The sequence below is a fragment of the Panthera leo genome, chromosome D4 (genome assembly GCF_018350215.1).
Source record: "Panthera leo isolate Ple1 chromosome D4, P.leo_Ple1_pat1.1, whole genome shotgun sequence".
Taxonomy (NCBI): Eukaryota; Metazoa; Chordata; class Mammalia; order Carnivora; family Felidae; genus Panthera; species Panthera leo.
Window position 1 is genome coordinate 86,924,122 of NC_056691.1, and position 23,477 is coordinate 86,947,598.

General features: G+C 51.1%; 1 protein-coding gene across 2 annotated transcripts in view; it reads right to left on the minus strand.

Moving 5' to 3' along the window:
- ZER1 (zyg-11 related cell cycle regulator) overlaps nt 1–23,477 on the minus strand; it is a 31,902-nt gene that overhangs the window by 8,032 nt on the left and 393 nt on the right. The window contains exons 2-11 of one of the 2 annotated variants that reach the window (XM_042911908.1): nt 11,704–11,959; nt 9,256–9,406; nt 8,616–9,052; nt 8,127–8,303; nt 7,140–7,254; nt 6,830–6,976; nt 6,294–6,461; nt 2,232–2,447; nt 1,441–1,482; nt 1,159–1,278 (exon numbers count right to left, since the gene is read on the minus strand). In XM_042911908.1, coding sequence (XP_042767842.1) covers nt 1,159–1,278; nt 1,441–1,482; nt 2,232–2,447; nt 6,294–6,461; nt 6,830–6,976; nt 7,140–7,254; nt 8,127–8,303; nt 8,616–9,052; nt 9,256–9,406; nt 11,704–11,861 — 1,731 coding nt within the window. In that variant the 5' untranslated portion in view covers nt 11,862–11,959. Of the gene's footprint in view, nt 1–1,158; nt 1,279–1,440; nt 1,483–2,231; nt 2,448–6,287; nt 6,462–6,829; nt 6,977–7,139; nt 7,255–8,126; nt 8,304–8,615; nt 9,053–9,255; nt 9,407–11,703; nt 11,960–23,477 lie in introns of both variants that reach the window. The other variant, XM_042911907.1, reaches the window with a different exon arrangement.

Genomic DNA, 23,477 nt, shown 5'->3' on the forward strand with positions numbered 1-23,477 from the left:
ACCCTTAACGAGCTGAGCCACCCAGGCACCCCCCAATTTTTTTTAACATTATTTTTGAGAGACAGAGACAGAGTGCAAGCGGGGAGGGGCAGAGAGAGGGAGACAGAGAATCTCAAGCAGGCTCCAAGCTCTGAGCTGTCAGCACAGAGCCCAACACGGGGCTTGAACCCACTAACCGTGAGATCATGACCTGAGCTGAAGTCGGATGCTTAACCAACTGAATCACCCAGGAGCCCCTGTTTTTAAAGAACATTCTGGGGCGCCTGATGGCTCAGTCGGTTAAGCATCTAACTCTTGATTACAGCTCAGGTCATGATCTCATGGTTAGTGGGTTCAAGCCCCACGATGGGCTCCACACTGACAGTGCTGAGCCTGCTTGGGATTCTCTTTCCCTCTCCTTCTGCCCTCCCCTGCTCACGCACTGTTTTTCTCTCTGTCTCAAAATAAATAAACACACTTTTGGGGCGCCTGGGTGGCTCAGTCAGTTAAGCGTCTGACTTCAGCTCAGGTCATGATCTCATGGTTCGTGAGTTCAAGCCCCGCCTGGGGCTCTGTGCTGACAGCTCAGATCCTGGAGCCTGCTTCAGATTCTGTGTCTCCCTCTCTCTCTGTCCCCTTCCCCACTCATGCTCTGTCTCTGTGTCTCAAAAAATAAATAAACGTTTAAAAAAAAATAAAAAAATAAAAATAAAAGTAAACAAACACACTTTAAAAAAAACAAATAAGAAAAAAAAAAAAAAAAGACCATCCTACTGGTGGTGCCTGTCTGGCTCAGTGGGTGGAATGTGCAGCTCTTGATCTTGGGGTTGTGAGTTCGAGCCCCATGGTGGGTGTAGTGATTACTTAAAAATACCATCCAAATAAATAGTAAAATAAAATAAAATAAAGCCATCTACTGGACAAAATTCTGTCCAGCTGATACCTCAGTGGTCCCCAGCTGGACCGCGGGCAGCCTAGAAATTACTGCCAAGACGGATGGGGCTGGGTTTTCCCTTGGAGGGAGGGCTCTAAGAGAGGGGGTGGGCCTGTGAGTCAGACCTCCCACAGGAACTCTGGGGAGAGGGGTTGCTGGCAGATATGATTGGTGGGAGGCCCGGGGACAGAAGAGCGGCCACGTGGGTGGCCAAGGAGGCCGCTGGCGCTGGAGACGGGCAGTACCTTCAGGCAGTCCAGGAAGAGCTTCATGCCATTGAAGTTGAGGAACATCTCGCAGTTGTCCGGCGTCTCGTCCGTGATGTTCCACAGGGCACTCCAGGAGAACTCCATCACCTGGTCACACTGAAGGCAACGGAGGGCTCAGCACGGCCCGCTTGTGGGGCCCCGCGGGCTCCCAGCACCCATGAGGGCATCCCCTAACAAAATAAGCGTCTCCTCCAGGGGCCGACCGTCCCCTCATGGGCTAAGGGAGGGGCAAAGTAGCTTCATGAAGACTCGACTTACTATCTTGTCTAGCAGTTTCTTCTGAATCAGCTTCAGCATGGTCTGTGGGCAGAGAAGAGAACTTGCAGGGGACCAGGGCTCAAGAGCTACCATGTCCCTCCCGGAACCAAGATGGAGGGAGAGTCAGCACAGCGGTTCCGTTCTTGGCTAATCCATCCTGACAAGACCAAATTCGCCTATCTGGTCTGAAGAAGGGCAACCCACAGACTTGGCATTAGCATTAGGAGGCCTGGGGGCTAGTCCTGGCTCGACCCCGATTCCCAACGTAGCTTTGGGCCTGGCCCTCCCCTGTGTGGGCTCCAGCCTAGCCAGCAATAAGTGAGATGAAGAAACTAGATGCTTCTGCTTCATTTTTTCCTCCCATTCCCGAGCAAATACTTATCCGCCCCCCTGTGCGCCAGGTACCACAGTAGGAAGAGCTGGGGATGTCACCACGAAAGCGGGAACAAGCACGGTGTCTTTCCCCGCAGAATCACAACCCAGTGGGGAGGCCAAAGTGAAGCAGGCAGTCCCTCGGAGGCTTATTTAACCCCAGTCCGAAAGACCTAACAGGGGACCTGGTCTGAGGAGCCAGGAGCAGCTTGGACAGTGGGACCAAATGGACGGATGGAGGGGCCGAGAGAAGATGCCAGAGTGTTCCAGGCGGAGGAAATCTCCAGGCACATGAGCTACATTCATGGTTAGGAGACTCTTCCTTGGGTCTGGCCTCAATCCTTCATACGGTAGGCAGGGGGGCTGTGGAAGAGGAAGGCGGGGAGGGAGGGAAGGGGGTGCAGCCCGCGGGCACGCACCACAACAAAGCCCATCTTGCCCACGGCCTCCTTGTGGTCGTTGTCCACCTGGCAGACCAGGGCGTTGCACAGGTGCACGGCGATACGCTGGATGGACTCGTCCTGCCGCGTGGGGTTGAGGATACTGAGCAGGAGCTCGTTGACCCGGCGGTACTGGAATTCTAGCTCCTCGGGGATGCTGAAGTTACAGAGAGTCAAGCAGCAGTTCCGCTGGACCTGGGGCCGGGCCGGGAGACAAGCGAAGCAGTCAGGGTCAGACTCAGGAGCTGGACTCCAGGGGCTCGCTAGAGGTGTGGGATTAGCCAGAGCTGTGCTGGTCCAGGAAGGCTTTCTGAAAGAGGAGACTACAGGGCTTTTTTTTTTTTTTAACATTAAAAAACAAAACAAAACAAAACAAAACAAAACCATGAAATATAATCTTCATACAGAAGAGGGCATAAAACACAAATGTATAGTTTTTTACAAGCACGTGTGAAGCAAACAAGCTTTCCAACAACTTTGTCACCACCCTGCCAGCACCCGGGAATCCCCACAGGTCCCTTTCCTGATCAGAAGCCCTCCTCCCCACTAGAGAGAACTACTATCCCTGCTATTCCATATGGAACATTCTCTAGCATCCTGCTTATGTTCGTTCAACCGTAGTGTGCCAGGTCAACGGTGTTGTTATAAGTATCTGAAAAGCATTCATCCTTCCGTTGCGGTCTGGTACTTTGATTTATTCGTCCATCCCACTGTTGGTGGACATCCGGGGGGGGCTTCGGTGCTCGGCAGCTTCAGTGTTTGGTTCACGCATCCCAGCCTCCACGTACATGGGCTTCTCTACGGCACAGGCGCCAGGGCAGGGCTTCAGGGCCACAGGGCGTGCACGTCTTCAACTTTACCAGGTAGCACCAGACTATCTGCCAAAGTGGCCGTACCAGTTTACAGACCCACCGGCAGAGGAGGAGGCCTCAAGCTGCTTGACATCTTCTATTTCTTTTTGTGTTATCTGTGGCCTTTTTTTTTTTTTTTTAAAGTATTCGCAGGGCATTTGCTTATAATTTAATTTGCTGCCATCCTTTCTCATTAGATTTTGGGAGATCATCGTACTTTAGAGGGTACCACCCTTAGTTAACTCTTTGTCTTTTTTTCCCCAAAAACACATATGTTTTTTAATTTGAGAAAAATTTTTTTTTCAGTTACGACAGCAATACTTACTCACCGTAAAAAGTTCAAATAGTACTATTTGGGCAAAAGTTAGTCTCTCCCTTTATTCCCCAGAAGAAATTGCTATTAAAAGTTTGGTGTGCGTCCTTCTAGATTTTTCTATCATGCAAATACAAATATATATATATATATATATACGTATATATATATACGTATACGTATATATATATACGTATATATATATTTGGGGGAGAGGAAAGGCAAAAAAGATATTATACATATTGGTCCGAAACTTCTCCTCACTTATCAACATGCACTGGACATCTTTCCACATTAGGACGTACAGATTGACCATAATATCCCATTGTGTGGGTGGACTGTATGTTACTTTTCTAGGTCTCTCTATTGCTAACATTCTGGTTCCTTCTAAAAACATTTCAACTGTGGAATACCTAGACCCAAAGGCAGGTGCATTTACAGTTTTGGCAAATTCTGCCAGTTGCCTTCCAAAAAGGCTGTACGGTTCATACCTCACCAGTGGGAAGCATGCAAAAGTGCTCTCCCCTGACATTTGTCAACGTTGGGGACCACTGGTCTCTCAAGATGAAATATAATTTCTTGTTATTTTAATTTTCATTTCTTTGATAGAGTTTATTAATTTGGGGATCTTCAACTAGCATTTTGTCAAGAAAAAAAAAAAAAGACACCCCTTTGACCTGATTATAAAATCAATCTCAGTGTATCAGTTGCTCTCAAGTCTGGAGTTGGCAGGCAGTGGGAGAGTGGGCCTTCTCCTCCCTGCAGAGGCTACATCGCCACCATAGCCTTTCTGGAGGATAATTCGAGAATACATCCCAAGTGCTTTGAAAATACACCTACCCATTGTCCCTGCAATTCCCAGTCACGTATTATAAGAATAATCAATTAAGTATGGTCAGCAAAGCCTTATTTGGTATAGCAAAAAATAAAAAAGGCAACCTAATTATTCAACCATGGCGCTGATTCAGTACCTGCAGCCCAGACATTTTGGGCAGGCCCGTCCTGCCACTCTGTGGGGATGGGGCTTGGCCACCGCCTCCCAGCTCTAACACACAGTCAGCACCGGAGCGACCTTCCCTGGATGAGGACACTGAACACCATTCGGGCACCAGCGATTACAAAACAATGGTTAAACCCAGCTGTGGGGTGGAGGAGAGCTGGATTGTGAACAACTTTCATTTCGTAGTTGACACGTTTTCATAGTACGCCTGACCCTTGAACAACTTGAGGGTTAAGGGCCCCAAACCCCCCATCCCTGGCTGCCGCACAGCTGCAAATCCACATACAACTTCTGACTCCCCGCCAAACTTCACCAGTAATAGCCTACTGTCGACCTGAAGCCTTAGTGATAACATTAACTGTTGATTAACACATATTTTGCATGTTATGTGTATTATATCCTGTAGCATTACAACGAAGTCAGCTAGAGAAAAGAAAACGTTAGTAAGAAAATCATAAGGTGGGGGAGGCACCTGGGTGGCTCAGTCGGTTAAGCAACTGACTTCTTGATTTCGGATCAGGTCATGATCTCAAGGTTTATAAGCTCGAGCCCGGCGTCAGGCTCTGAGCTGACAATAGGGAGCCTGCTTGGGATTCTCTCTGTGCCCCTCCCCTGCTTGCATGAGCCAGAGCACGCACGTGCTCTCTCAAAAAAATAAGCTTTTAAAAACGAAGTTTCAAAAAAAAAAAAAAAAAAGACAGCAAATCATAAGAAGGAGAAAATATACTGATAGCACTGCACTGTCTTTGTCAAAATTGGCATCTAAGTGGACCCACGCAGTTAAAACCTGTGTTGTTCAAAGGTCAGCTGTGCTTGAATTTGTTTGTTTTCTAAGCATTAGATGTCTTAATTTTGTGAGCATAAGAGAAACATTATGTAAGAAATTCTGGTTGTAAAAATATTGGTCGATTATGGGAATGTTCACATTCGGAAGACACTGTTGAAATAAAAATCCACGCGATACAAACAGTGAGTGCAGAATGATCCCATTTACTAAGTAAACATGCACAGGCTAAATCTTGAACAATAGGTATTCAACAGCAACAGTGGCTATTCTGGGTGGTGGGATTATGGGGTTTTTTTTTTGCTTTATATCCGTAATTATAATTTTTCTACAGTAGAAATTTTTGTTATTTTTCTTTTTTAGAAACGTATACTTTTTTTTTTTTAATGTTTATTTATTTTTGAGACAGAGAGAGACAGAGCATGAACAGGGGAGGGGCAGAGAGAGAGGGAGACACAGAATCCGAAACAGGCTCCAGGCTCTGAGCGGTCAGTACAGAGCCCGACGCGGGGCTTGAACTCACAGACCGTGAGATCATGACCTGAGCCGAAGTCGGACGCTTAACCGACCAAGCCACCCAGGCGCCCCAGAAACGTATACTTTTTAAAAGTAACCTCTACACCCAGTGTGGGGCTTGAACTCACACCCCTGAGATCAAGAGTCACATGCTCTACTGACCGAGCCAGCGAGGTGCCCCCATAGTTTTGTTACTTGTATAATAAAAGCAGCTCTCGGGAAAAAAAAATTAGCTCCCAGCAAAGTGTTACAGAAGGGCTGAGGAGTCAGCATGAGTGGAGGCCCAGGGGCAGGAGAACAGGATCCCTGGGTGGAGGGTGGCAGTGGTGACGGACTGGTCAGGTGGGGCCGGGTTACAGAGGCCCTGAATGCCAGGTCCCAGAGTCTGGGAGTGATGCCGTGGGTAAGGGGGGTGGCGAGGGGGGCAGTACAGCGCCAGGCAATAAAGGGTGAGAGCAAGCACGGCCCCCTGAGGGACTGCAAGCCGGCTGGTGAGGCTGGGGCACGAGGCGAGCAGGAAGAGGGGCGGCTGGGCCAGAGCATGCGGGGCCGTCACGGGTAGGGGGCTCACCGTCACCTCCTGGTAGGACTCCATGCCGTTCAGCACCACCTGGATGACCTGTCGGCGCAGCCTGATGCTCTGTTCAGAGCGGTACTCAGAATTGGTCAGGTAGAAGAGGGCAGCGCTGCCTGTGACTTGAATGTTCTTGTCATACTTGTGGCACTTGAGGGCCGTGATGACCAGCTGTATGAAGACAGGGTGCGGGCCTGGGTTGGCGAGTCCTGTTAAGGTTGTACAGGGCCATGCCTAGGGCTCTGCAAGGGGGCTCGGATGGGCCTCTGGGGTGCAGCTTACCCCGACTCTGTTCTCTGAGAGAAGTGAGGGGTTGGGGACAGAAACTAGGGTAGCCCCACGCTGCTGGGACAAGGCTGGTGCCGGGACAAATGAGGCACCGTGGGGCTGGGGTTCAGGGGGCAGGACTGCCGATGTCCTGGGGATGAGGAGGACGAGTGGAGGAGGGACGGGAGCTCTGGGGACACGGCTCAGCCAAGTCCAGGACCTGCCAGGCAGGGATGGACCAGAGACCGAGGACCCCTGGGGTCAGGGCTGACCTTCAGGGCCCGCAGAAGCTGGTTGCAGCGCTCGATGCGTGCGATGTCAAAAAGCAGGTTGATGGCCCGTGAGGTGATCTCAGGCCTGTGCTCCGTGTAGGCCTCAATGGCATTCAGCACCTGCTCCTCATTTTTGTCACCACTTACCTGGGAACGGAACATGCTCAGAACCACTGGAAGATGCCACGCGGTGGGATCCTTGGATCCCAGCTCCGCCTCTAGCTCCAGGGCAGACCCCTTGGGGCCCCCAGCCCAACCCCTTCCCTCGTCCAGGGGCTCCCTATTCCTCCCCTCCCCCACTCCCTCTCACTTTGTAGGCGGGAATGTGTGTGAGGCGGCACAGGGAGGTCTCGAAGAGCCCAAGGAACTGCAGTGGCCTCTTCAGGGCCCGGAAAGGCATGATGCTGCTCTTGGAAGGCTCGATGCTGGGGGAAGAGCATGCCGGGGTCAGTGGCCTGTGGCCTGGGGCTGCCCTGCGTTTAGAAGGGCTTCTCCCTGAGGGTGGCTAGGCATTTACTTGGGGCCCTCTTCTAGACCCTCCAGTCTCATCTTTTTATTTTTTCCTCTTTTTAAGGGCAAAAACACAGACCCCCCCCCCCCCCCCACCTCTTGAAGGAAGGGTGCCAAGGTCATATCGGATAACGTGGGGTGGGAGACACTGTTGCAGCCACCTTCGGGAAATACTACCTGCCATTCTGGTGAGGAAGTGCCACCCTTAGGTTCTACCAACAGTCATGAAGGGGCATGCCCATCGACCAAACCCCGCTAAAGTATGGCTGAGGATAGGGCTTACAGCCAATTACAGCTGGATGGGTTTGAATCAGATCTTTCAACCAACCAAACCGAGAAGACACCTAATCTGCTGTGATGACTAACGCACAGTGGATACTGCTGGCCGTCTTAATGCCACCACCCCGTCTCTATCCAGTCTGAGTGTCCTAATTTCCCGTTCACTCCTCAAGCTTGCACTTTCCAGCTTTTACATATGCTGTTCCCTCTGCCGGAACACCTTTCCCCTGGGAGACTCAGAAAGAGCTTTCAGGACAGTGTGGATGCCATTCCTCCTTCTTCCTGCCTCCTTCCTGATCTTCAGGGCAACCCCACAGCCCTGTGCCTCCCTTATCACCGTCCTAATATGACTCATCTGTCCCCACTGGCTCATACAGCTTCGAGAGGGCAGGGTCTGATTCGTTTCTTTATCTCCAGCACCCAGCACAGGACTCGGCAGAAGGGCACTTGGTAAATGCTTGTTGAATGACAGACACCCCGCCGGCAACCATGGCAGGTGGGTCCCCACCTAGTCTGCCCTGCCTCCTCGTCCATCTTGGAGATGCTGCAGTTCTCCAGGATCATGTGGCCAGAGATGTCCAGAGACATCAGGTTCCCCAGCTTTTGCACAAAGAGGCTCAGCACCTTGCGAGTCAGCTTGAACTTGTAGTAGCTGGAGAGGCGGTCTCGGGAGATGTCCAGGTGTCTGGAGATTGGAGCGGGGGCCACAGGTCAGAGCTGGACACAGGTCGGGGCCGCCTCAGAGACCCCTGCTCCTTCAGCCCATGGCAGGGGAGGGGCCAACCCTGCCACAGCTGCTCCAGGGCATTCTGGGAAAAAGCCTGCGGGGACCCAGAAGCCCTGGATAGCCCTGAGGCAGCCGGAACACTGGGTTTAAGGAAGGGGACTGTCTCTTTCATCCCCACTTCTGCCCGGCCAGGGGCTCACGAGGCCTCACGGGACTGCCAACACCCACCTCCCCACCCTCGCCCCAGTGAGCTCTGGGCCGGCAGCTCACCGCAGCTTGTGCAGCTGGACGATGACCCGGATGTGGTCATCTGACAGGTCCATGTTGTAGAGCACAAGGGACACCAGGCTGTCTTTCCACTGGGTTAGGAAGGCCGCGTCGCTCGTCTGGATGCCCGAGAGGTCCAAGGCAGCCAGTGAGCTGAGAGGCCGTAGCAGGGACTCCACAGGGACCCCGTCGATCATGCGGCCCAAGTTGAGGAAGCGTAGGCGGCTGAAGCCCTCGAAGGTGAAGTCCTTGACCAGCACCTGGCAGGTGGGATTGACGAGGCACTCGTCTTCACAGCCCCCTGGGTTCTCCTCCTCATAGAAAATGTTTGCACAGCCGAAGAGGCTCAGGGATACGAGGGTGTGGCTGAAGCTCCTCAGCGTCTGCAGGCTCTTGGCGGACAGCTTCTCGCAGTTGGTCAGGTACAGCTCCACCAGGTCCTGGGAGCAGGCACAGCTCCGTCACCGGCACTGCCCTCCCGCCCCCAGGCCTGGGCCGCAGTTGAGCTTGGGGAGGGGGGTGTACGAGGCGGGGACGCACTGGATTCTTGTGCTGGAGGCGCGTGGCTCGGCCCCCGACTCACCGGTCATCTCGAGGCAGCCTCCCCATGACCATCCCCACCGGCTGGCGAAGCGGGTCTCACCTGCTTGCGGATGGCCTCCAGGTCCTGGTCCTGTACCAGGTCCTCACGGAGGTGGATCCGGGTGAGGCGGGTGCTGCGGGGGTCGGAGAAAAGGCTGAAGAAGCTCTCGTGGGGCTCAAAGTTGCAGGCGGCGTTGACCAGCTCCACATACCTGGGAAGGAGGGAAGCCTGGCTTGAGGGGGAGCCCAGGGACCCTCGTTCTCCCTTCAAGGCTCAGCACCAGCCCTCCTGTCCCTGAAACCTTCCCTCATCACTGGTCAGCAACCTCCATCTCGTCTATCCCCTGCCCTTCTTTCTTTCTTTTTACTAATTTTTTTTTTTTTTTTTTTAGTAGGCTTCACGTCCAGAGCAGGGCCCAACGAGAGGCCCAATGTGAGGCTTGAACTCCTGACCCTGAGATTAAGACCTGAGCTGAGATCAAGAGTTGGACACTGGGTCCCCAGGGTGGCTCAGTTGGTTAGGTTTCTGACTCTTGATCTCAGCTCAGGTCATGATTTCATGGCCATGAGATTGAGCCTTGCATCAGCACAGAGTCTGCTTGGGATTCTCTCCCTCTCTCTCTCTCTCTGTCCCTCCCCTGTTCATGCATATGTGTGCTCTCTCTCTCTCTCTCTCAAAATAAATAAATTAAAAGGAAAAAAAAGTCAGATGCTTAACACACTGAGTCACCCAGGTACCCCCCCTACCCACCACAACCCCTCTTTCTAACAGTACCTATTTGGGTCCCGAGCACTGTGCAGGTGCGACAGAGTGGCCCCAGGCACCACGGGTGCAAAGGTGATGAAGGGGCCTCTTATCAACAGCCAATTCCAAGCTCTTCCCCCTGAAACCCTACACATCTATGACAAACATACACGTCCAGACTCCTCATCTTTAAGCCAGCTTCTGGTTCCTTGATCAGCCCCTCCCAGGACCCTTTCCAACAGGAAGATTAAGCCAAGGAGTTTAAGGATCCCAGCTGGGTACAGGGCAAGCACTCAATAAAACCCTGCTGAGGTCAGCTAATGTAAGATTCCTGGTCTGGTGGAAAAGGCTTTGAGTCAAACACTCTGGAATCTAAATCCTGGCTTGACTGTTCACTACGTGGGCAGCTTCATGTGAGGAATAGAACTTCCCCAGCGTTCAGTTTCTTCATCTGTAAAATGGACATAACTCTGGTCTGCAAAGCATCCAAGCAAGTGCCTGACCCGCTTCAAATGCTTGGAACGTGATTACAAACTGGGCTCTGTCCTGGGGTGCCTGGGTGGCTTGGTCGGTTAGGCGTCCGACTTCGGCTCAGGTCATGATCTCACGGTCCGTGAGTTCGAGCCCCGCGTCAGGCTCTGTGCTGACAGCTCAGAGCCTGGAGCCTGTTTCAGATTCTGTGTCTCCCTCTCTCTCTGCCCCTCCCCTGTTCATGCTCTGTCTCTCTCTGTCTCAAAAATAAATAAACGTTTAAAAAAAAAAAAATCAAACTGGGCTCTGTCCTCAGGTCACATACAAGTTCCAACTTTTTTTTTTTTTTTTTTAAAGATTTTATTTTTAAGTAATCTCCACATGCAACACAGGGTTCAAACTCACAACCCTGAGATCAAGAGTCACACGCTCCACTGACTGAGCCAGCCAGGTGCACCCACAGATTCTTGCTTTTATATGCAACTGTTTGGCCTAACAATTTCTCTTCTGGGCACTGGACTCCCTGAGGTGAGTGAACGCACATCTTACTGCTAGGAACCTCTAAGAGCGGAGAGTCCTTGGAGGCTTCACATAAAGATTTTCTTTTTCTCTCTCTTTTTTAAAGTTTGTTTGTTTATTTATTTAGAGAGAGAATGAGTGGGGGAGGGGCAGAGAGAGGAAGAGAAAGAATCCCAAGCAGGCTCCACACTGTCAGCACAGAGCCCAGTGCGGGGCTTGAACTCACGAACCATGAGATCGTGACCTGAGATGAAATCAAGAGTTGGACACTTAACCGACTGAGCCACCCAGGCGCCCCCACACAAAGATTTTCTGAATGGTTCAATTCCTGCTCATGGGTTCATTATTTGTGCACCAGTGGGCAAGCGTGTGTGCCCATGTGTACACAGACATGTGTTTGCAGGCACAGGCAAGTGCACACAGAACAGGACAGAACTCCTGCGCTTACATGCAGTTTCTATACTCTCTCGTAGATGTAATACACACGTGCAGGGACACACTCAAACACACCCCGTGCTGCAGCCCATGTGTGTCCACACACCCATTCCTTCACGTGCACACCCCTCCACACGCTTAGCAACATGCACACGTACAACCTTATGGCTATGAACATACCGGTGTTCTCCTGCACCCACAGATACCCAAGGGCGTGCACACCCCCTCACACATATGTATCCCCAGCCGCGTCCCTGCACGGTGCACACGATGGTCCCGGGGCCTCCACACGCGCTCATGCTAAGCCTCATGCCCGTGCCCCGGCCCCCGCCTGCTCACTCATTGACGAGCCGGTCGCAGATCTCGCTGGGTAGGAAGATGTCTGGATGTAGCCGCAGAGTCTCCTTGTCCAGCAGGTAGCCCAAGGTGCCATCCAGGTTGCGCAAGCAGAAGTCGGTGCAGAGGGCCATCAGGGACTCGGGGGTGTCGGACGCCATGCTGGGGACAGGCGGGGGAGGGGGGCACTCCACGACAGGAGCCCCTAGGGGCAGCGGTGACTCCCCGGCACTCACAGGATCATTGGCAGAACCACAGCCTGTGGAACAGGAAGAAGCTAAGTGAGTCCCCCCATAAGAACCGGAACCACTGGCTGCCCTAGGTCCATTCTCTGAGTAGGGAAACTGAGGCCCCGGATGTCACACTCAAATCAGCAGTCTGGCAGAGGCACGTCCCAAGGCTCCTGATTCCTTGCCTGCTCTCTCTGCTGTGCCACTATCTCCGTGTAACTTGAACTGCAAAGAGCAGGGGGCCTTTTCCAAGCATTTGTACGCCTTCAGAGTGTCCGTGGGCCGACATGCGTGTGCTGGGGACTCAATGCTTGGGTGAGGATAACAGGAGCTTTCATTAATAGCTACACTGGGGTGTCTCTTACTATGTAACCTAACCCGTAAATGGCTGTCACTGTGTGAGCATTTAGTACATGCCAGGGCTTTACAGACATGTTGTCACTGAATCTCATCGTATATGATTAAGAATGAAGGTTCTGGTGCGCCTGGGTGGCTCAGTCGGTTAAGTGTCTGACTCTTGATCTCAGCTCAGGTCGTGATCGCGGGTTGTGAGTTCAAGCCCCATGCTGGGCTCCATGCTGCGTGTGGAGCCTACTTAAAAAAAAAAAAAAAAAAAAAAAAAAAGAATGAAAGGTCTCCTCCTGAGAGTGGCAAAAATATATGTCCCCATAAAAAACGGTACATTAATGTTTTCACACTGGTATTATTCGTAATAGCCCAAAAGTGGAAACGACGCAAATGTCCATCAAGTGATGCATGGATAAACAAAAATGGTCTATCCGTACGATGGAATATTATTCAGCCATAAAAGGAATGAGGTATTGGGGACTGCTCCAACGCAGGTGGACCTTGAAAACACGATGCTAAGTGAAAGAAGCCAGACACAAAAGGTCATATATTGTATGGTTCCATTTTTATGAAGTGTCTAGCCAGAACAGGCAAACCTATGGAGACAGAAGAAGAATAGTGGCTGCCTAGGGCTAGGAGGTTGTAAGGAAATGGGGAGTGACTGCTAATGGGTATGGGGTTTCTTCTGGGGTGATAAAAATATCTTAAAATTGATTGTGGTGACAGTCACACAATTCTGAATATATTAAAAACCACGAATTATCTCTGTTAGATAGGTGAACTGTAGGGTATAGGAACTGTAGCTCAATAAAACTGTTAGTAAAAACCTAAAATCCCTTACTATTTTCACGACCTTGAGATAGGTAAAGATTCCTTAAGTAGGGTCGTAAGGAAAAAATGATAAACCAATCTGCATTGAAGTGAGGAAACTACTGTTCGTACGTACACAAAAATTAATCTGAGACGAATCACAGGCCTAAATGTGAAGGGTACAACAATAAGGTTTCTAGAAGAAAACACAGGAGTCTATCTTATGACTTCAGAGTAGGCGATCATTTCTTAAATAGGTCACAAAAAAACCCAGAAACCATATATAGAAATAAATCATACTGCCTTAAAATGTTAAGACTCTGTTCATCAAAAGATATCATTAAGAAAGAGAAAGGGCAGGGGCGCCTGGGTGGCTCAGTTGGTTAAGTGTCTGACTTCAGCTCAGGTCACGATCTCACAGCTCATAAGTTCAAGCTGTGCGTCAGGCTCTGTGCTGACAGCTCAGAGCCTGGAGCCTGCTTCGGATTCTGTGTCACCCTCTCTCTCTGCCCCTTGTCCACTCACATGCTGTCTGTCTCTCTTTCAAAAATAAATAAAACATTTAAAAAGTTAAAAAAAAAAAAGGGCAGGCCACAGCCTAGAAAATATTTCCAATCATATATCCAACAAAGGACTCACATTCAGAATACATAAACAACTTCTATAAATCATTTTTTTTAAAGATTTTTTTCAAGCAATCTCTACACCCAACATGGGGCTCGAACTCACACCCTGAGATCAAGAGTTGCACGCTCCACCCACTGAGCCAGCCAGCTGCTCCAAAATCGTTTTGTTTTTTTTTTTTAAAGGACATAGCATCCAACTGAAAAATTGACTTGAAAAGGCAACAGACTTGAAAAGGTATTTCATAAGGGATGGAGAACATATGGAAACATATACAAAAGGGCTCAGACTCATCAGAATCCGTAAAACCACAATGAGATACTATTTCCCACCCACCACAATGGCTCAACTGGAAACAACAACAACACAGGCAACACCAAGCCTGTACTGTAGTGAAGAAGGAACAACAGGATGTCGCCCACACTGCTGGTGGGAGTGAAAATTGGTGTGCATCGACAGTATAATGGAATGTTGTATGACACTATCTACCAAAGCTGAATATGCACATATGTTCAATGTTCAGCAATTCTATTCGCAGGTACACACCCAACAAAGGTGCACATATAAATGTTCCCCCCAAAGACACAGACCAGAATGTTCACAGCAGTATTATTCGGAGTAGCCAAAATCAGAAAGTAATCTGAATGTCCCTGACATTAGAATGAATAATTACGGTGTAATCACCGACGAAATACTAATGGCAACGAGAACGCACAAACTATTGTTAACACAATGGCTTGGGTGAACCCCACAGTGTTCAGCGAAAGAAGTTGGACATAAGAGAGCTTATACCATATTATATACCAAATGAATCCATTCATGTTTTACTCCACTAAGCTAAAAAACAGAACAATCTGAGGCGCCTGGGTGGCTCAGTCGCTTGAGTGTCTGCCTCTTGATTTCAGCTCCGGTCATGATACCGGGGTCATGGGACTGAGCCCCAATTTTGGCTCCATGCTGAGCGTGCACACTGCTTGAGATTCTCTCTCTCTTTCTCCCCCCTGTGTCCCCTCACCAGCTTGCATGTGCATGCTCTCTCTAAAATAAAATAAAATTGGGGCGCCTGGGTGGCTCAGTCGGTTGAGCGTCCAACTTCAGCTCAGGTCACGATCTCGCGGTCTGTGAGTTTGAGCCCTGCGTTGGGCTCTGGGCTGATGGCTCAGAGCCCGGAGCCTGCTTCCGATTCTGTGTCTCCCTCTCTCTCTGCCCCTCCCCTGTTCATGCTCTGTCTCTCTCTGTCTCAAAAATAAATAAACGTTAAAAAAAAATTAAAAAAAATAAAAATAAAAATAAAATAAAATAGGGGCGCCTGGGTGGCTCAGTTGGTTAAGTGTCCGACTCTTGATTTTGGCTAAGGTCACAATCCTAGGGTTGTGGGATCAAGCCCCACGTTGGGCTTTGCACTGAGCATGGAGCTTGCTTAAGATTCTTTCTCCTTCTTCCTCTGTCCTTCCTCCCCCCCCAATTGTGCTCGCTCTCTCTCTCAAAAATAAATAAAATTTGATAAAATTTAACTTTAAAAATACAGAGGGGCACCTGGGTGATTCAGTTGGTTATGCGTCCTACTCTCGGTTTCAACTCAGGTCATGATCTCAGTCCGTGGGTGTGAGCCCCATGTCAGACTCCATGCTGCTGGTATGGAGTCTGCTTGGGATTCTCTCTCTTTCCCTCTCTCTGCCCCTCCCCTGCTCTCTCTCTCTCTCTCTCTAAATAAATAACCCTAAAAAAAAAAGAAAAGAAAAATCTGATCTGTGGTGGTAGAAGTCAGGATTGCAGTTACTTTGGGGATTTGGCTGGGTGCTGAGAAGATTCTAGTCCCTTATCTGAATATGTCTAGCGTTCACTTTGTGAATATTCAGGAGCTATATATCATGATGTGTGATTTTTAAAAATGTAAATTATAGGGGTGCCTGGGTGGCTCAGTCAGTTAAGCATCCGACTATTCGGCTCAGGTCATGACCTCACAGCCATGGGAGAGAGCCCTGGGTCAGGCTCTGTGCTGACAGTATGGAGCCCGCTTGTGATTCTCTCTCTCCCTCTCTCTTGGGCCCTCTCCCAGCTCACGTGCTCTCTCTCGAAGTAAACTTAAAAAATGTATAATTCAATAAAAGTTAATAAAATGGCCTGGACACCAAAGAGGTCTACATTTAGAGGGGACTAGGGTTCAGTTAAATGACGCTCCGAGAGTGTATCTCCTCAGCTACAAGTGGCTGAGGATGAAAACTGAACCTTCGTATTCAACTTGAGTGAACAAGATAGAAAAAACCACTTACAGAACCGAGGATCATCAGGAATTAATCCCCAACCATGTTTCTACCAGAGTCTGTATCGGAAAGGGTGGAGGAGATAGGCAAAATGAACCCGTGGTGATTAGAAAGTGGCCGGGGGACCTCTGGGACAGGAAATTCATCAAACTGCCCACTCACGCTTTCCATGCCTTCTTTTCCCTATCTAGGTGATACTTCAATAGTTGTTTTTGGGTTTGATTTTTGTTTTTGTTTTTTTGACATGCAGACTCTGTGGTCAGATCTGTTTCAATCCACTTCGACAATTCACTGTACATTACTTAACCTCTCTGGACCTCAGTTTCCTCATTTGGAAAATGGGGATAATCATCCCCCCTTCACAGGGCTGTTGGAGTAAATGAGATGTTGGGGAAGCGTTTAGTCTCAGGCTTGATGAGACTCAGTATAGAAGAGATGGTGGTTATGATCCCCCCTTCCAGATGAGAAAACTCAGGCTCAGAGAGGCTACTCTGTCCAAACTGGGATTTGAATCTGGTCTCTTGGACTCCGCCATATCACCCCTTGGAGAGCTCCGAAGCAGTTCAGGGCCCAGCACTTCCCCTGGCTTCCTGGAGCCCCTGTGTCCCTATCTGAGCCTTCTGGGCCGCTCCAGAAATCCAGTGGGCAGCCACAGAGCCCTGTGCCCTCAGAAATTGCAAGGTCTCAGTGCTGGCACCACCGCTTACTGGTGACAGTGCGCTGAGAGCTCTGGAGTCAGGCCCACGTAGCTTCAAGTCCCAGCCCGGCTGCTTAAGAGCAGGTGCACTTGGTGAACAAGTGTCTTCATCCCTCTGTGCCTCAGTTTCTCCTCTAAAACAGGGACTACTGTGCGAAGATAACATAGAATATCAAAAGATACCAGCATGGCACCTGGCACGTGGTAACTACTCAATAAAAAGCAGCTATTATTACCGTTGTCATTGTCACCATTATCATCGTCCTGCCTCACCTGCTGTGATCCCCAACACAGCAGGGTCTGTCCCTGCCCAGTTCAAGGTCTGTGCTCCCCAGGCCTGGGTCTCTTGCCACAAGGCCTGTGGTGCCAGCTGTCCCACTGGCCGTGTGCCACCCTTGAGGGAAGGCACAATAAACAGGCTGCCCGGGCACTGGGCATGGCCCTCCTCTGCCTTCATTCACTCCCAGATCTTCCCGGGGCCACAGGAGCCAGGGGAGCACCACTGGCAGGGAGGCCCACCCTGCTGGAAGCCAAGTCCTATCTCTTCCAGCAGGCACCGCAGGCCTCCGGAACCACAGCCAGATTTCTGGCCCACTCAGTGCCCACTGGCCCCTACTGCAGCTGGCCCGGCCTCCTTCGTGGTACTGGCAATTAGGCCCTACGCACAGGGTCACCTTCAGACCTTTGCTCAGTCTATTTTCTTTCAACCAGGACCATCCCAGTTCAACGAATTCTCCCACTTTCTACTCTAAATACTACTCCCGCCCCCAAAACGCATTCATGCCCCTCCTCCAGGAAGCATACCTACCCCCTCCAGCCCAGGCCGCCTTTGACCTCTCCTTCATTGGCTGCCGCCTGTACACCTCGGGCCTTGGTGTCGACCTCACTTCTTCTGGGGACACTTCCCTGCCCCGCCAGGGTGCTCCTGCTGTGTGCCCCCATGGCCCCACTGCAACAACTAATACTTTGAACTAATGCTGGTTTAGTTATCCGGCTCCCCTGCCAGCTGCCCAGCTCCATGAGGCCAGGAACCTGGCTGTCTTACGTGGCATCATCCCTGTGCTGAGCCCAGGTCACTTACGTATTCACTTGGTACCTGTCCGCTGGGCACTGTGGGTCCAGTGGTGGGCGAAACCAGACGAGGTCCCTGTCCTTGTGGAGCGTACTCACTCCAAGGGGAGACAGACATGCACCTAAAAAGCACACGAACCCCACGCCACGTACCCGGGACCAGTGTCGTCAGGGAGAAGGAGGCACCTGGGGCCCCGCGTGCCTGTGCCAGGGGACCTGCCCTGGACTGGCGAGTCATGGGCAGGCTTCCTCAGAAGTGACATTTCAGCTGGGACCCAAAAGATGAGTCATACTTAACTCTGGAGGTGGGGATAGAAGGGAAGGGTGTTCCAGCAAGAAGGAATAGATGTGCACAGGCTGAGGCCAGAGGGGACGGGACCCTGGTACGACAGGCCCAGTTCCATGGCAGTTTGCTGGACACCCTGTGTGGGCCTGACACCTTGTACGGTTTCCACACACGCCTGTGGAAGGGACGAAGGGACTTGTAAGTTGTGCCACGCATGGCACCCGGGGACAAGGCACACTCTTGTATCCTCCCTGCCGGCCACGACACTGTGGGGCCCCAGTGGCCACAGGGGAATGCTCACCACTCGGAACGAGAGGACGCCACCAGGGGTTTTGCCTTTTCTGCAGGACTGAGCCCAGTCACGAAGGGAGCCGCCAGGCCCCGGCCCCGCTCCCCAGGTGGAAGGAACAGCACCCTTTCAGCCACCAAGGGCACCCAAAGCCCCCTAGAAACACACCAGGCAGATGGTACCATTTGCTAACTGCCCTTTGGCCGTGTGGCCCCCGCTGTTTGGGGGTGAGATGAGCCGGAGGAGGAAGGGGCCGGAGGCGGAGAGGTGTGGGGCACCCTGCCACTGGTGCCCCATCTGGTTGCAGGTCTGGCGCCCGCCAGACACAGTCATCTCTCCCCTCCCCACTCCCACCCACGAGGGCTCCTTGTTCCCACGGCAGTCACTGGCCATCTGGGATACTGGCAACCGGGCACAACGCTGGCAACTGCGACACAGTAAGAGCCTTGTGTCTTCCTCCGTCACTTCTCTAGCAGGTTCTTTACACTGGATCCATCCTGAGCTATGACATGGTGGCGTGGGGGAGTGGGGAGCAGAGGAGAGAGAAGGGAGAAAACAGAAGCAGTGGCCAAAGCCTCTCCGTGCTGGCTGCTTCCAGATGGGGCGCTGAGCCCCTCGCGCTTTAACTGCGTTAAATAGTTCCTTATTTAACCAACAAATGACATTCCCTAGGATCCTGCACTTGAAGCTAATTGTCATTTGTATAACAATTGTCTAACAACCCCTCCCCCAGCCCATGAGCTCTGGGAGGATGGGAATCCTTTTTGCTTGCAGGCTCCGGGATCCTCTGTGCCAGCCTGTGCCTGGCATGCATCACAATAAAGGTTTGCCTTTGCCCTGACCTCACTCCAGCAGCATGAGGTACTGACAACTGATCATACCCTGCTTCCTGATGAAGACACTGAGGTGTGCCTGCAATCACACAAATGACAACAGGGGACACAATCCTAAACCAAACTCGCACTTGTCACCACACCATTAAGTCTTCTGTCCATGCAGCACAGGCGAAAGAGAAACTGCGGTCCAGACAAGGGAGCATGGGATCCCGGCGGTGACCTGACACCCGGCCGACAGGCTGGGGGAGCCAGAAGTTCTGAGCCTTGGAGCAGCGCCCACCCTGTGAAATATTAACCCGAGAGCTGGGGGGGGGGGGGGGTGGAAATCCAAACAAATGCCCTATTTACAGAAGCTGGAAGCTTTCCAGGAGCAGATCCCAGGCCAGATATCGGGGGCGGGAAGCTGGTGTGAGGGGAGTCCGGGCAAGTGCCAGGGTGTCCCGGGGGCAAAGGTGAAGAAGGCCAGGATCGGAAAGCATCCCAAGGGGTCTGGCCTGCACAGCCTAATCGGCGGAGTGGGTTAGGTTAGGAAGACAGGGGAAATGGAATGAGGGAGGTACGCACCTCACCACTCACTGGTGCCACCTGGAGGCAGAGGGGCCTTGGGGCTACTACCTGAGTTCCAAGCTTGCACTAGGCATCAGACTTTGGCTCAGGTCGTGATCTCACGGTCTGTGAGTTCGAGCCCCGCATCAGGCTCTGAGCTGACAGCTCAGAGTCTGGAACCTGCTTCAGATTCTGTGTCTCCCTCTGTCTCTGCCCCTCCCTCGCTCGTGCTCTGCCTCTCTCTCTGTCTCTCAGAAATAAATAAACATCCATCAGGGCACCTGGGTGCCTCAGTTGGTTAAGCGTCTGACTTTGGCTCAGGTCGGGATCTCGTGGTTTGTGAGTTCGAGCCCCGCGTCAGGCTCTGTGCTGGCAGCTCAGAGCCTGGAGCCTGCTTTGGATTCTGTGTTTCCCTGCCTCCTCTCCTTGCCACTCCCCCGCTCCTGCTCTGTCTCTCTTGCTCTCAAAAATAAATCACACATTTAAAAAGACTTTTTAAAGTGATCGCACCCACACTGAGCACCATATTCCAAGAACTCTGCTAAGTACTTGATACATGTTAAGCCGTTAAATTCTCTCCATAACCACACGAAGCAGGAGTTATTAAAACCTACAACTTGCAGATGAGGAGGCTGGGGCTCTGAACGGTGAGGTAATTTGCCATGGACTATGTATAGGTACGAGGGTCTACGGGGACACGGCAATAGACATAGAGGGATGCGTTAGTTCAAGACTTAGAGCCTCAAGCTTCCCATGCATGCTCTCGCTGAAGGCACAAATAACCTACGAGGGCCACATTATTTTGTTTTCCAGAGGAACAAACTGTGTGGTTCAAATATGTGTGATGATTTGTCCAAGGTCCCCCACTACGTGCTTGGCTCTCTTTACCACTACGCGATGAGCAGGAACCATTTCTCCTCGCCTCAGGTCTCCTCTCTGCGGATGAGCCTTCACTGACTCCTTACAACCCTGAGTGTCCTCAGGCCCTGAGCACAGATGTTATGGTATTGCTGGGAACTGTCCTATGGGCATATATCATTTTGGCCACAGGACTGGGAGGTTCTCAGCGGGGACCTCGTGTGACCCATAGGGTCTCCATGACACAGTGAGTGTGTGGCTGGTTGGTGGCAGATGAAGGAGCCTCAGCTGCACAAGACCCCCCAAGCAACATTTACCAGCCTCAATGATTCCGTCAGGGTCCTTATTGGTCAATGGGTTGCAAACGGCGCCTACCTTGTGGCGTTAGTGAGGAGATGCCACGAGATAATGTCAAGAAGGTGGTGACCAATCATTATGGAGTGATCTCCTAGGAACTTATGCTTGGGGAGACCCTTCTGTTCATTTTGGAAGGTGGAAAATCAGCTTTAGTGATTGAGCCAGATAAAGAATGCTGCTCCCCAAATCGATGACCCACCTGGGGTCTCTGAACCGGCATTTCAGGAATGAAGAACAGCTGAGGTACTAAAGCTCTCTGCCCCAAAAATATGAGTGCAGAATCCCGATGGCGCTAATAATAACCAGAACTGTCCTTTACCTTTGTAGTGAGCTCTAGAGTGCACCAAATTCTTTCACGACCTGTGTTTCATTTCATCCTCAGAGTTGGCATACAGATAGGAAAACCGAGGCCCAGGCAGGGGATTGGAACTTGCCCAAGTTCACACGGTGAGCCAGCAGCAGAGCTGGGGCTTGAACCCAGGTCCCCAGATGACTAGTCCTAGGTTCTAGCCACGGCGGCTGCTCGGATATGCTGGCTCTCAGCGTCTAAGAGCTCTGGCTTTTCATTTTTAAATCATCTGGCCCAGTCGCCCTGCTTAGCTTATGACCCAGGCCTGATGATATAGTCCAGGCTTGGGGGGTGAGGAGGGAGATCAACCATTGTTCCACTCCCTATAAGGCAGGCTGCAAAATCTGAGCCTCTGCTGGGTACTTCTTGGATTAACACTCCGCATCAGCAGATCAGGCGCACACACACCCCAAAGGCACGTCAGGGGCCAACATAGACTGCCCTTCCCAACCTGTCCATGGCATATTTACGTCAACACCATCATCTTGTTTATTTTATGTGGCAGAATGGGGATTTGCCGGGCTCTTTTGTAAAAGGCCCCATCCCCTTCTGCTGTCCTCAAGAAAGCAAAGACCAAGCTACCGTCCTCCCTGTAGGATATGCAACCATTGTTCCCACTGAAGGGTGACAGGAAGTTTCCACTTTGTCTCCCCACCCCCACTGTTCTCCAAAATTCTACTAGCTCAGGGAGGCAGCCAGAGCTGGTGGCACCACCAGCTGGTGCGAAAAAGAAAGGCTTGGAGGTAGACACATGCAAACAGTTCCTCATCATAGCCGTTGCCATCATCACAAGTGCTACATACCGAGTCATTAATATGTGCTAAATAGTGTGCTAAGTAAGCACTGCAGTGCATGATGTCTCATTAAGCCCAACAAGCCTATTCTACAGATGAAGACACTGAGGTGGTCCCTTGCCCAAGTTCTCACAACCAGGAAGCAGCTGCATGATCTGATTTAACACTACAGTGCTCTATGGCTGTCCTTTCGGTATTAATCCCATCAGGGGTCATTACAAAGATGGAAAAGGGGTACTTATAATGCCAGACCAGAGTACAGCGGCTATTTGTCACTTAAAACAAATCTACATTTTCTCTGACCACCAGACACCACATTAGTACAGTTCCGAAAGGATGCTCCATTAGATACTGTGACCCTGCGTCACATGGACAGCCCCTGACATTCTTCCCACCGTTATCTGGTTCCCACTTCCCCTCCTTCACTCTGCTCCAGCCCTACTGTCCTCTGGCTGTTTCCTGAAATCATCAGGTACACTACCTCAGGACCTTTGCACTTGCTGTTGAATGCTCTGACTGTAGAGAGATGCATGGTTTGCTCCCTCCACGCCCCCCCCCCTTCGGGTTTTTGTTCAGATATCACCTTATTAGAGACCTTCTCTGATCAACGTCTATAAAAAGGTGAACCCACTCTCTGGACCTTCCCTTGGCCCTTCCTGCTTTATTCTTCTCCATGTCACTTATTGCACCCTACATATTTTATAATTCTTACTTTCTGAATGAAGCAATGAACTGAAACAGAGACCCCTCACCACCGGCCCCCACCTCCTGCTCTAAGCATAGCCTCCTCTTACTTTTTTCAAAGCTGTCTTCAATGCTTCTTCTACCCATTTTGAACCCTGAAGAGAAATATTCTGTGGGAAAGATCATATGCCCTGTGGAGGCATCAGGCCTTCCGCCCTCAAACACCAAGCACGCTGACAGGCACAGGCAAAGACTGGAAATCTTGGACTCCTTGGGCCAAAGAGCAGCCAAGTCAATTTCCACCCACAGAGCTATAGTGGCCAGCAGTCAGTTTCACTTTCAACTCACCTATCAGGCTCCCCTTGCCCTCAGGTTTGCAACCCCAGCCCATCCCCTTCTCATCCTGTTGGATTTCCTGCACCTTGTCATCCCTTTTGGGAGCCGTTCCAGAATCCCAGCCGTCCCTGAGCTTTTAAGCATTGCTTTGGAGGAACTTAAGCTCGTCCAACAGGTAGGAGGGGCAGAGGGTAGCCCTTTTAGTCCTAGGTCGATCCCCCATTTTGTAGGGGCATCCGACAGGGAGTCATTTTCTTTCTGGAGAAAGGGAGCTCAGTTTTAAAGGCACGTTTCTCGGACCTGGCAGCAGGGACAGAGAAGGGAGCCCTCCCACCATTGGCCGAATTGGACCTGTACAAAAGGTTGCAGAGGCGATGCTGAGGCGCCTGAGGTAGGAG